The 14,403-nt window shown below is 39.8% G+C and overlaps 1 protein-coding gene across 1 annotated transcript in view; it reads left to right on the forward strand.

The window, feature by feature from the left end:
* Positions 1-14,403, forward strand: part of COL4A3 (collagen, type IV, alpha 3 (Goodpasture antigen)) — a 151,226-nt gene that overhangs the window by 117,343 nt on the left and 19,480 nt on the right. Inside the window, exons 28-38 of the mRNA XM_011952038.1 lie at positions 1-34; positions 1,986-2,083; positions 2,642-2,792; positions 3,142-3,255; positions 4,641-4,808; positions 6,059-6,148; positions 6,507-6,641; positions 10,535-10,633; positions 11,374-11,463; positions 12,123-12,262; positions 14,237-14,363. Coding sequence (XP_011807428.1) covers positions 1-34; positions 1,986-2,083; positions 2,642-2,792; positions 3,142-3,255; positions 4,641-4,808; positions 6,059-6,148; positions 6,507-6,641; positions 10,535-10,633; positions 11,374-11,463; positions 12,123-12,262; positions 14,237-14,363 — 1,246 coding nt within the window. The remainder of the gene's footprint in view (positions 35-1,985; positions 2,084-2,641; positions 2,793-3,141; positions 3,256-4,640; positions 4,809-6,058; positions 6,149-6,506; positions 6,642-10,534; positions 10,634-11,373; positions 11,464-12,122; positions 12,263-14,236; positions 14,364-14,403) is intronic.

Here is a 14,403-nt window from a genome sequence, read left to right on the forward strand (position 1 = left end):
GGAATTGGATTTCCTGGGCGTCCTGGACCTAAGGGTAAATTTAAAATTTTTTCAAACACAAAGTTCGTTGTGGATATTTAGAAGATGTATATATGTATAAGTAAAATGAGTAACATACAATATAAAGATATAGAGGATATAAGATATAAAAATTAGTAAAATAGGAAATATCCTAATACTCTTTAAAATGTTTTCTGGCCAGACACAATGGCTCACGCCTGTAATCCCACACTTTGGGAGACTGAGGTGGGCAGATCACTTGAGGTCAGGAGTTCGAGACCAGCCTGACCAACATGGTGAAACCCCGACTCTATTACAAATACAAACATTAGCCTGATGTGGTGCCACGTGCCTGTAATCTCAGCTACTCAGGAGGCTGAGGTGCAAGACTCTGTCTCAAAAAAAAAGAAAACAAAATGTTTTCCAAGAGCCATAAATGGAAAAAAATCTTATAATAATATGTTAGGTGAAAAGGCAGAATTTACATTGATTTATGCAATTTCATTTCAGTTGTATTTTTTAAAACACACAGAAAACAACTACAAGGAAATTCACCAAAATGGTAATAGTGAACCTTGATTGTTGGATTTAAAAAACATTTTTGATACTTCTCTATAAATGCCTGCATCTTTTACATGTATATATTTCTTTTTTTTTTCAATAAGAAAGGAACTATTAAATCACAAATAGCTGATTTCCCCATACACTCCAAAATCAATTACAGAATTTATTTTCCTTTAGGAAAAACAATGCTGTTTCCCCTCAAAGAGGAAACACTCCAAAAAAATCTAGATGCTGAGAACTCACACAATGACATAAACCTGCCCACTGACAAGTACATGAAAGTCCTGTCCAGGATGACATATGAATAACCTGAGTCCCTGGATTCTCACACAGAACTGCAAGTTTTATGACAATTTCATGTTTGTTACAATATTATTTAAAATGTCAAAAATAGCATCCATGTTTTGGTGTTTCAGCTCTTGGATTAGTATGTCATCAGTGTTTATTATACATTAATTTTGCCCAGATATGAGAATATTGATTTCGATTTATGAGTATTTGAAATGGAAAACATAATCACATTTCTCAAGGAGTCTCAAGAATGGCTTTGAGTCCAATTTCTTGGTTTTCTTCCTAATGATCTGTGAAGTAAGGGAGCCTGGCTCACATTTGTACTTCATTCTTCTTGGACCCTGCATTAATAAATTACATCCCTACTTTGTAACTCTAGGTATTGACTCTCTGGAAGAAGACTGTTGACAATGGGAAACAGAACTAACCCAAGAGCTCCTTGAAAGTGGAGATTTTACGCCGGGCGTGGTGGCTCACGCCTGTAATCCCAGCACTTTGGGAGGCCGAGACGGGTGGATCACGAGGTTAGGAGATCGAGACCAATCCTGGCTAACGGTGAAACCCCGTCTCTACTAAAAAATACAAAAATCTAGCCGGGCGAGGTGGTGGCGCCTGTGGTCCCAGTTACTCAGGAGGCTGAGGCAGGAGAATGGCGTAAACCCGGGAGGCGGAGCTTGCAGTGAGCTGAGATCTGGCCACTGCACTCCAGCCCCGCGACAGAGCGAGACTCCGTCTCAAAAAAAAAAAAAAAAGAAAGAAAGTGGAGATTTATAGTTTCACAATTGAATCTAACAAATCCGGCCAGGCGCAGTGGCTCAAGCCTGTAATCCCAGCACTTTGGGAGGCCGAGACGGGTGGATCACGAGGTTAGGAGATCGAGACCAATCCTGGCTAACGGTGAAACCCCGTCTCTACTAAAAAATACAAAAATCTAGCCGGGCGAGGTGGTGGCGCCTGTGGTCCCAGTTACTCAGGAGGCTGAGGCAGGAGAATGGCGTAAACCCGGGAGGCGGAGCTTGCAGTGAGCTGAGATCCGGCCACTGCACTCCAGCCTGCGTGACAGAGCGAGACTCTGTCTCAAAAAAAAAAAAAAGACTAATCCTACAATGTTTATTGTTTTTTCTCTGTAGGAGACCAAGGTTTTCCAGGTACAAAAGGATCACTGGGTTGTCCTGGAAAAATAGGAGAGCCTGGGTTACCTGGAAAGCCAGGCGTCCCAGGAGCCAAGGTATGCAAAAATTCAAACTCAAACTGTCACAGAAGAGAGGGCGGGTGACCATTAATTGGCCAGTTTGTATGCACCTACCTGGCAGAACACTCTAGATGTAGAAATTATCAATATATTTGTAGATGATGAAGATGTTAAATTTTTTAAACGTTTCTCTGGATCATCTTCCATTTTAGAAAGGAAAACATAAGGTGTCAGAATGCAGATTTCATCGTGACAGCATCTTTAATCATTTCATAAACCCTCGGAGTATTTAAAATGGGACAACACTAGAAAGAAATGTGGTTAGCTATGAGAAAAACTATCAAAAGTAAAAACATCTAGATTTTTCTCTTTACAGACAATCCCACAGTCTTCTGAAAAAGTGGAGGCTACATATCCTGAAGTGTTATTAAATATAATCTTATAGAAAAGTCAGCAACTAGAGCTCAAAAAGGAAAGTTGATGGCATGGTGGTTGCTGTGCAACAGGGACTTACAGCCTCCGTAACAGAGACTAGTCAGTATCAGCGAGGATTTGGAGGCACTATATAGTAATAACATAATTTCTGTGCTATAGGGAGAACCAGCAGTAGCTATGCCTGGAGGACCAGGAACACCAGGTTTTCCAGGAGAAAGAGGCAATTCTGGGGAACATGGAGAAATTGGACTCCCTGGACTTCCGGGTCTCCCTGGAACTCCAGGAAATGAAGGGCTTGATGGACCACGAGGTACAATAGCAAGTGTCATTACTTTTCTCCGCTGTGAGCTCTGCTAAAAGGCAGCAAACTGAATGTGTAGGTGTTCTAGAAACAAAGAATTCTCAAATAAAATTTCTAGTTCGAGAAATAGAATCTGTGGAGCCTAATTATTTTCCCATCCAATGTTCCTGCCCTACCTTTCTTCCTTCTTTCCTTCTTCCTTCTTTTTAAATGAGTGCCCTCTCCAAAAGGTATATTAATGGTAGTAAATATAGGTCTGATATAGGTGGAAAAAAAGTTAACAGAAGAATGATTGCTATAGCAATACCAAGACCTTAAGTTCTAGCATCTGGGTATATACGTGTGCTTTCTTTTGCAGGAGATCCAGGGCAGCCTGGACCACCTGGAGAACAAGGACCCCCAGGAAGGTGCATAGAGGGTCCTAGGGGAGCCCAAGGACTTCCAGGCTTAAATGGATTGAAAGGGCAACAAGGTAGGAGGAGGGCCTCAAAACTGGCCACCAGATGGGCAGGAGACATGAGACTCCTGCTCTGTGCTTTGCTGCTTAACATGGGAACTGTCCAGAAACAAGTCCTGACCACTGTTCAATGAGAAATACTTCAGAAGTGTAAACCTTGCTGTCATGGGTTTGTTGCACACAGTAGTGTGTAACACCTATAAAGGAAGAAACCTGAAGTTAATATAGTGAGTTACTTTGTATTTTTTATGCAAGAAAAATATGAATGCTGAAGACAGAGAGAGATTGGTGTGTGTTTACATATATTTAGATACATATAAATTCTCAGAAAACATTTTACCTTTAATACTTTCATAAGTATATTAAAGTGGTAAATTTATCCTTATTATTAAAATGTGGTAAATGTATGCAATGATACCAGTTTAAAAACTTATAAACTAAAATATGTAGTTGATTGTTTTACACACAATATAAAAGAAAAAACATGAAAATAAATCTAAATGATGCAGGCTAGATGTTCCAGATGATGGAAAACTTACTGTATGTTTTTGGATCCTCTCAATCAGATCTGATGAACTATTCCTAGAAAAATTTACTTAGGAATCAGTTAATGTCTGTGGTCTATCATATTGCTTATATGTTCACAAACACATTTTTGACCAAGACCTTAACTGTTACAGTGGCATTATTATTGTTTCCAGAGGCATCCAGTGACTTACCTCTATGTGAATGGCTCTGTATGTCTTCTGCAGGATACAGAGTGAGCAGCACTCATAAGGTGCAGTCCCAGAATATGTCTGCAGGACTAGAAAATAGATATAAAGACTACACTTGTATTACTGCATGAGTAATTGGAGCAGAGAATGTTAGAGCCAGAAGGGAGCTCAGAAATTTTACAGAGGGGACATTAAATACATACACGCGCACGCGCACACACACACACACACACACACACAAACGCGTGCAGGCATAAGTGTGCAGTTACCCCAAATCACAAAGCTAAATATTTACAGCCATAAAATATTTCTAAAGTGGCCGGGCTCTGTGGCTCATGCCTGTAATCCCAGCACTTTGGGAGGCCGAGGCAGACAGATCACTTGAGGTCAGAAGTTCGAGACCAGCCTGGCCTGCATGGCAAAACCCCATCTCTACTAAAAAGACAAAAATTAGCCACGCGTTATGGTGCATACCTGTAGTCCCAGCTACTTGGGAGGCTGAGGCAGGAGAATCACTTGAACCAGGGAGGTGGAGGTTGCAGTGAGCCGAGATCGCACCACTGCAATCCAGCCTGGAAGATAGAGGGAGACTCCATCTTAAAAATATATATATATATTTCTGAAGTTAGAAGGGGAAAGCATTTGTGGGTTAATTAATTCATTCATTCATTTATTCATACACAGGCAGAAGAGGTGAAATGGGGCCAAAGGGAGACCCAGGAATTCCAGGCTTGGACAGATCAGGATTTCCTGGAGAAACTGGATCACCAGGAATGTCAGGTCATCAAGGCGAGATGGGACCACCAGGTCAAAAAGGATATCCAGGAAATCCAGGAATTTTAGGGCCACCAGGTATACTTTTTTGTGTTTCTATTTTTCTTCTTATTTCCTCTTTCTCTTAAGGTGGCTCTGTCAACTGTATATAGGCATATGCTTTTGACTCTACAATTTTACTTAATATAAGGTTTTCCTTCTAAATTATTTGTAAGAAACCAGGGGCCATGTTGCAGGGAAACAGTGGTGGCTAGATGAACACATTTCACAATTACCCAGAATGTGGCTATTTTTGTTGTGTAATCCTTTTTGTATACGACTACTATAATATGTTTGCTAGTATTTTGTTGAGAATTTTTGTATTTATATTGAGAAGGGATATTGGTCTGTAGTGTTCTTGTGATATCTTTGGTTTTGGTGTCAGAGTAATGCTGGTCTGATAGAACAAGCTGGGAAGTGTTTCCTCCTCTTGTATTTTCTGGAAGAGTTTGTGAAGAATTGATGCTCCTTAAACATTTGGTAGAATTCACCAGTGAAGCTATCTGGGTCTGGGCATTTCTTTGTGGGAAGTCTCTAAATGACTAATTCAATCTCTTCATTTCTTATAGGTATATTCAGGTTTTCTATTTCTTCTGGAATCAGTTTTGGTATTCTGTTTCTCTAGAAACTTGTCCATTTTGTCTAAGTTATCTGATTTGTTGCCATACAGTTGTTAATCGTATTTCTGTATAATTATTTTAATTTCATGGCTATGTTTATTGTTTATATGTTTGGGGAGAATATTCTGTTCCCTCATGGCATAAGGACCTCACTGATCACCCCTCTGGAAAAGAGGCTAAAACAACTTAATTGACACATTATCTTTTCATCCATCTTATTGGGCTACTATCACATGCCAGCATTCTTCTAGGCCCTGGAGACACATCAGTCGGTAGACAAGTCTCCCCTTCTCACAGCAGAGGAGCAATAATAGAAATATTTAAAATCTAAGTTCAATTTGAGACAAGTGTTATGGAGAAAATAAAGTGAAGGGATATAATAGAAAGTGACTGGTCAGGGGCTGGGAGGATGGAATGCTCCAAAACTTCCACATATTCTATCCTCATCCATGCATATGATTTGCTACCAATCGCTTCTACACAGATGAGTTTAAAAGACCATTTACCGACCCATCTCCTAGACTAATACAGTAATTTTACTATGTACAGAGGCCATTTTTTTCAACTCCCAATCTCTACTTCTAAGTATAATTTATTTTAGTATATGGAATATTTTGTTTTTCTCACTCTGTACAACATGTGCTGCTTTGTGCTAATTTGTTTCCATAGGTGAAGATGGAGTGGTTGGGATGATGGGCTTTCCTGGAGCCACTGGCCCTCCGGGGCCCCCTGGGAACCCAGGCATGCCAGGGCAGAGGGGTAAGTGATGGAATGTCTTTCTAAATAGCAGGAAGCATAAACAATGTTCATTTATTTTGCAGCAAAAAAAGTTATGTTTCTTTGGAGGGAAAAATAGTTCTGAGAGAGCAGCAGTATTTGATTTTGCTGTTTTCTGTGTTCCCCTTTTCCATTTGAATGGAATCCTGTTTTCTCCCTGCAGGCTTATACCACTACCCTTATGAGGCTGCCTGCATGGGGAAACTATTTATCAAGTTCTCAGCATTGTTAGACTTTTTTGTTTGATTTTTTCTGTTTTATCGTAAGCACTGCCAACTTTTTAATCCCTATGAACTACTTGAAGAATTAAGGACCTGACGTTGTTACTCCTGTCTGTTAGGGAGCCTTGGAATTCCAGGAGTAAAGGGCCAGAGAGGAGCCCCAGGAGCCAAGGGGGAACAAGGAGATAAAGGAAACCCTGGGCCTTCTCAGATATCCCACGTAATAGGGGACAAAGGAGAACCAGGTCTCAAAGGTAAAGAATTGCTTGTTTGGAATTAGGACATCAGAGCTGATTCTCGGGCTAATAAATTATCCAGGCAAATCCCTTTAATTGACAAATAAGGACAGTGAGGACCAGTGTTTAGTTACCTGCCCGTCACACAGCCGGTTGGTGGCTGAGCAGGCACTAGAACTGAGTCACCTTCCGTGACATGTTGCCTCCTCGATGCGTAACATTTTTATTTCTAAGTTAATTATGCATTTTGATTTGCTATATTTAAATCAGCAGCAGTCAGTTTTTAAATCATAAGCCTCAAAACTCCCTCTTTGCCAAGTATGGGGAAAATTAAACCCTTAAAAAAATTCCACATTATAAAACTTTTCAGGCTGATGTTGAAATCTCCTTCTCAAATTCAACTTTATTCTGTAGACTACCAGGAGAATATTTTCTGATTCCATCTAAAAACTTCTTCTCCTATTCAAAATATTTTGGAGAATAATTATTAAAAAGAAATGCTCCAATGAAAATGTAACCCTTTGAAAGACTGTTGTTAGATGTGGTTCTTAAGCTAAAATTCAAATGCATTCACATCATTTCAAGTTATTTGGGCACTTTTCTGGTAGTTTTTGTGATATGATCAATACAGCCAGTATAAAACTAAACTTTCAGAAGCCTTCCCTTGTGGTCTTCTTGACCAAATGTAATCCCAAGCAACTTTAGAAAAACAGAGAACTGTTGGGCAAAATACTACATTTGCAGATCAGATTCTCATAGCAGGAAAGGAATAAAAGAAAAATGTGTTTGCAGTTGCAAAGCCATGTTAAATTTTGAGACATTTGAAATGACTTTTGAGAAATGAGACTGTATTCAACAAATATTTATATGTGTGGCACATAAGGATGTAACAAACCTTCACATGTACTGCCAAACCTAAAAAAAAAAAATTCTGCACAGGGTGCTGTAGACCACAATATAAAGGCTGACTAACTGGCAAGTTAGGAAGTAAAGGCCTTCTGGGTAGTCCCCATCTAACCTGGTGTCGAAGAGACAGCTTAGTTCTGGTACAAAACGAATATTGCATTTCATTTTTAGCACTGAAAAAGAAAGTAATGTGACTTTTATGAAACTCTGCTAGGACTAGTCTAAGCCAAGATAAGAAAAAAAAAAATACTGGCACCAATCTCCAGTCCTTATAAACTGTCTGCATAGACACCACTTCACTAGACTATTTTAGATTATTTAAGTAGTGTTAGAAGCATTCTGGAAAAAATACGAATAGCATATCTCTGCCTACAGAAGCAGAAATTTGGCTCTCACAGTATAAATATGCTGTGAGTACTAATTTGCAATTGAAGAATTCCTTTTGTGAAGTACAGAAGGACACATGCTATGGGGCTATTTCTATGCTTCCAACAAAACTCTTTTACTCACCCAAAGTAGAGTATGCATCCAGGCTGTTCTGTATGTTTTCTTCAGGCTTTTCAAATGCATAACCAAGGGACACAGATTGAAGAATAACAAAAAAAAAAAAAGAACCTGCATCTAGGCCTCCCTAATTTCTGTATGATCCATCTTTTTTCCTAAATCTGAATTTCTGACTTAAAGCTATTCACTTCACATGTGGAAGAGATATTGAATATACAGAGAAGCACAAGAACAAGTCACTATCCTCTCCACAAGGAGTCTGCATGGGAGGCTTAGGCATATGTAGAAAAAGATAATAAAGAACGCAAGGGGCAAATTAGTATGCTGTATTATTTAACAACCACCTAAGCAACTTTTACCATGTGCAAGTATTGTTCCAAGTTTTACAACTAGTGACTCATTTAATCCTCACAATAACCCTAGGCGTAGGCTGGGCACGGTGCTTCACAGCTGTAATCCCAGTATTTTGGGAGGCCAAGGCGGGTGGATCCGTTCAAGACCAGCCTGGCCAACCTGGCAAAACCCCGTCTCTACTAAAAATACAAAAATTAGCTGGGTGCGGTGGCGAGTGCCTGTAATCCCAGCTACTCAGGAGGCTGAGGCAAAAGAATCGCTTGAACCTGGGAGGTGAAGGTTGCAATGAGCTGAGATTGTGCCACTGCACTCCAGTCTGGGCAACAGAGTAAGACTCTGTCTCAAAAAATAAATAAATATATAACTCTAGGAGTAGGTACTGCTATTACAATCATCCCATTTTACATATGGGGAATAGGGAGGTGAAGTTACTTGCCCAATGTCACTCTGATAAGAAATGGCAGAGATGGGCCTCACACTTGGCCTCCTCACTGTGCTGCCAGAGCTCCATAGGAGTAGAGGGAAGCAGAAAATACGGCAACTAGGATAGTCAGTGAAACCTCCGTGAAAGAGGATTTAAATGTCAAACAAGATTCAGATGAACAAATAAAATTCTTGGCTTAAAATCTTTCCAAGGCTCCCTGTGCTTTGAGAATTGAAACTTCTTAGACTGACATACAAGTTTATTCACCACTTGCACTTGGCCTGTCTCTACAGCCACATGACATTTACGTACTCAATAATTACTTTTTACTTAATAATACCTATGGACTAGGCATTTTGCTATGTCTTGATTATACAGAGGTGAACAAAGCAGACTTTAGTTTCCTAGTCATGATGAAAGTTACAGTTTAGTGGGGGAAAGAGACATAATGGGTCCATAAACATTTTCCATTTAGGCTAGGTAGTAAATATCTTAGGCTTTGTGGATCACATATGGTCCCTGTTGCATATTCTTCTTTACTTTTGTTTTTAACAACCTTTTAAAAATGTAAAAACCGCCGGGCGTGGTGGCTCACGCCTGTAAATCCCAGCACTTTGGGAGGCTGAGGCAGGTGGATCATGAGGTCAAGAGATCGAGACCATCCTGGCCAACATAGTGAAACCCCGACTCTAATAAAAATACAAAAATTAGCCAGGCATGGTGGCGCACACCTGTAATCCCAACTACTCAGGAGGCTGAGGTAGGAGAATCACTTGAACCCGGGAGGCAGAGGTTGCAATGAGCCGAGATTATGCCACTGCACTCCAGCCTGGTGACAAAGCGAGGCTCCATCTCAAAAAAAAAAAAAAAAAAAAAGTAAAACCCGTCTTAACTCGCAAGCCATACAAAACCAAGTCAGATTCAGCCTGAAAGCTGTATTTTGCCAACCCCTAAAAAACTGAAGTAAACAAACAGACTAAACAGTATATATCTTTTCAGATTGCAATCAATGACATAAGAGGAAAAAACGAAGGTTGTAAAACAAAACAATCTAACTCCCTGATACTCATCACTCCTTTCTACATGCTATTTTACTGTCTGGGAATCCTGTCTCACTCCAGACCTTCTTCACCCAATTAGTTTTCATTTGGTCTTCAAGACTGAGCTAAAAAATACTATCTCTTCCAGAAATTCTTCCCTGTAGCATATTGTGCCCAACTCTAGTACAGAGTTTATCTGCCTGGATGATAATTATTTGTTTACTTGGCTGTCTCCCCAGTTAAACACTAAAAACTTGGAGGAAGAGTACATGATGATTTATCTCTCCGGTGCTCAGCACAAGACCTATTTATTAATTAGATGCTCCATCCATATGTGAATGAATAAGTACATATGCAGGAAAAGAGCCAAGGGAAGTGAATCTGCTTGAGAAAAAGCACAAAGGCAGGCCATAGACAGATTGTAGAATGCTTCATGCTGCCGAAGGAGTTTGCAATTTACTCTGTAGGTAATAGATCCAGTGACTATTTATTTATTTATTTTGAGACGGAGTCTCGCTCTGTCACCCCAGCTGGAGTGTGATGGCACAATCTCGGCTCACTGCAAACTCCATCTCCTAGGTTCAAGTGATTCTCCTGCCTCAGCCTCCCATGTAACTGGGATTACAGGCACCTGCCACCACACCTGGCTAATTTTCTTGTTAATACCTGGTTTCTAACTTTAGGATTCGCAGGAAATCCAGGTGAGAAAGGAAACAGAGGCGTTCCAGGGATGCCAGGTTTAAAAGGCCTCAAAGGACTACCTGGACCAGCAGGACCACCAGGTACAGCTGATTCTCAAATAGAAAAATATCACATTTTACACTTTCCTACATCTAAAGTAATAAATGTTGTTTCTAGACTTATTGGGTTTAAATATCAATTCTGTTCTGATAGTGTTCCAGCAAAATTTGCTACTAAATTAACAAGAAGGTGTTGACAGTTGGTGTGTAGTTAACTTATATTAACCTACAAATAGTTCCATTTTGTCCTCAAAGTTTCATTCTGAAATTGCTGATATGTATTATAAATTATAATTCATCACCATATCACATATCAGAGATGAAAATTAGAGAATGCCTTAGAAGTTTTCAGGTTTGCATCTTTCTTTTTAAAGCAAGTAACTGAGTTTACAAAATAATTTTTAAATAATTAAATTATCCCACCATTCCCATAACCACCTCAGTAACAAAATATATTACATGGCAATAACACTTCAGGATGCAGTTGGAAATATATTACCATATGGTTGCAGGAGCCCACTTTTTCCTGCTGGTGTTGGTCCTGGGATGATTTTAGTGTTTGAAACCGAGGCCTGCTAACAAGAATCTAACTTTCTTTAGTTTTACATGTTCCGGGTCCCTAGTTCCCTCCTTATTTGAAGGAAAAAGGACAGCTAGACAATGCCTAAACCAGCTGGTCTGGCTGTTCTGGATTCATTCATGCATGCAAGCAACAAGTATTTATTAAACACATACTATGACCAGAAACTGTTCAGGGCAATAACTATTTATTTGTTCTGAAGGCCCCAGAGGAGATTTGGGCAGCATTGGGAATCCTGGAGAACCAGGACTACGTGGTATACCAGGAAGCATGGGGAACATGGGCATGCCAGGTAATGCATAAGGTCCTGTTACGAGCCCACAAGCTCATGATGGGTGAGGATTCCAGATTTTCTGTGTTGTGTACTGTTTTGGTTTTCCACTTGGTAGAAAACTTATATAAAAAACTAGATTTGCGGGGCCAAGTACAGTGGCTCATGCCTGTAATCCCAGCACTGTGGGAGGCTGAGACAGGCAGATCACCTGAGGTCAGGAGTTTGAGAGCAGCCTGGCCAACATGGCGAAACCCCATCTCTACTAAAAATATAAAAAAAATTAGCTGGGCGTGGTGGTGCACACCTGTAGTCCCAGCTACACAGGAGGCTGAGGCAGGAGAATCGCTTGAACCCAAGAGGTGAAGGTTGCAGTGAGCTGAGGTCACGCCACTGTACTCCAGCATGGGCGACAGAGTGAGACTCCATCTCAATAAAAACCAACGACAACAACAAAACTAGATTTGCTATTAGACAAATGCACAGTGTGCAATTAGAATATGGGTGAGAACAAAATAAATATTGATGTTATATAACAATCATCCATTGTTAACTACCTGATGCATTTGCAATTCTGAAAAAGCCATTCTTGGGAGAAAACTTATGCAAAACTGAAAAGTAGAAAACTTCAAGATCCTCATGTTTATCTATTTTACTCGATGTTTTCCCCCTCATTTCAGGTTCTAAAGGAAAAAGGGGAACGCTGGGATTCCCAGGTCGAGCAGGAAGACCAGGCCTCCCAGGTATTCACGGTCTCCAGGGAGATAAGGGAGAGCCAGGTTATTCAGAAGGTACAAGGCCAGGACCACCGGGACCAACGGTATATAGGCCACTGAAATATTTACATTTTGGTGGTGGAGTGAGTGCCTTGAAAAATACCAACAAGTACCCAGATTCAGTGTAGGCAGAGAAAATTGAAACTATTACTATACTTTCAGTTATTTGGATTTTTAAAATCCTGTCTCCACAACTGAGGATGCTTGTCTGTCACAGAGCTGTCAACTTCTGAAAGCCTCTTTCAGTCACCAAGGAATTTCCACACTGTCCCTGCAATTTAGGTGTGCTGCCAGAAGAAGGCAGTGATTACAGGCCCATAAAATCAGATGGGACAGTGGATTTTTTTCTTGTGATACAAAGTGGCCCATTTCTGCTGTACTCATCTCATGCAGACTTAGAAAAATAAATTTCCAAACCTTCTAATAAAAAACACTTGTCTTACTAAGACTAACAAAAGATACAAAATAAAATAACTTTACAGCATCATTAGAAAGCGAACAAAATCCTAAGATACATACATTTATCTTTCTTGTTTTAGAACTTTTTCTGTGTAATGGAATGGAAATACTCAATCTTGTTTCAATGTTTTCAGTGTTCGTGCTCTGTCAAATTGAGGTTGGATGTTAAAGCCCTTTTTTTACTACGGTGTTATACAAAGCAGCAACCAAATGTTTCAATAGGGCTCAGTGGCTTTCTTAGGTTTATTCTCTTCCCAATTTTCTGAGTACAGCTCTCACATTAAAAGCCAGACATAGACCACAAGAGAATGATTAATAGAAGTTCCTATAAGCAGAGGTTACTAACATGGGATTCCATGGACCAGTGGGAAAATCTATGAGATCCCAGGAAGCCCAGCAGCCTCTTGAAACTAAATGCGAAATGTTTGAAAATGTTTTTGTAGGGCAGAGGCTATTTTTCAGATTTAGATTTTTAGGTTTTCAACAGTATATGACTCCAACATATAAAAATTATTACTTAGGGAACCTTCTCCCTCTTTTTGGAGACAATAAAATATCACCTTTCCTAAATATTTCCACCAGCTATAGTCTCCAGCAGTAATTGCTAAAACAAGAAAAAAATTTAGACACTACACAGACCCAAGAAAGCAACTGTTTTTTCACTTGGAGCACAGACAAATGTCTTTGTTCTTTATATTTAGATTAAGTCCTCAGAAAACCTGAGATTGCTTCCACTGAGATATTTGCTCAATGAGAAATCCTATTTGACTTCACACTCAGTTAACTGATAGTTTCATTTAGATTTAAAGTTTTCACCAGGTAACTACCAGAATAAATTTTTAGAACTGTGCATTGAACACAAAATGAGCTGGTTTTATCATGTCAGCAAAATGAGAGTAACAGAGTAGTGTATTTTAATTGGCTACCATAGAAATTTTGTAAATCTTTGCCAAATCTGTATGTTCTGGTTGGTCTTAAAACTGAAGTGAAGATTTAATGAACATTAAATCATTGGAAGGTTTTTAAAACATGTGATTGACATATTTGCATGCATAGTATTTGTAGGATACATCTTTATTTAGTCTATTTCGTTCTTACTCCCAGCTACTCATCACAATTTGCAATTATATATTTGTATGATTATTTAATATCTATCTACTTACTGGTCTCTGAAGCTCCATGAAGGCAGGGACTGTGTAAGCCATAAACCTATATAGGTTACCATTATATCCTGGCAAAAGCCAGCTTCCTGGGTTTGCTACCAGTGCAGTCACAGAGGTCCTGTGCTAAGAAGGGCCTCCACACTTGGTCTGATGCTGTGCTGTTGCTGTCTTGAAATTCGCTTTAAGTTTTAAGGGAAGCTGCATTTTCATTTTGTACTGGGCCCCATAAACCATGTGGCCATCTTATTCCCAGCACCTATCACAGTGCTGGCAGATAGCCGATACTAAATATGAATTGACGAATGAATGAAAGAATTAGTGAATAAAGTTTACGCTGAATTCTAACCACATATCCTGCTTATATGAGAATTTTAAAGGTATTTGACTACATTTAAGGGGGATCCAGGACTGCCGGGTGAAATGGGAAAGAAAGGAGAAATGGGGCAACCTGGCCCACCTGGACATTCGGGGCCTGCTGGACCTGAGGGAGCCCATGGAAGTCCTGGAAGTCCTGGCCTCCCAGGTAAGGTTTGGGTTTACAATTCTAAAAGCTGGAAGCATTA

The sequence above is a fragment of the Colobus angolensis genome, unplaced genomic scaffold (genome assembly GCF_000951035.1).
Source record: "Colobus angolensis palliatus isolate OR3802 unplaced genomic scaffold, Cang.pa_1.0 Scaffold33, whole genome shotgun sequence".
NCBI classification, from domain to species: Eukaryota; Metazoa; Chordata; class Mammalia; order Primates; family Cercopithecidae; genus Colobus; species Colobus angolensis.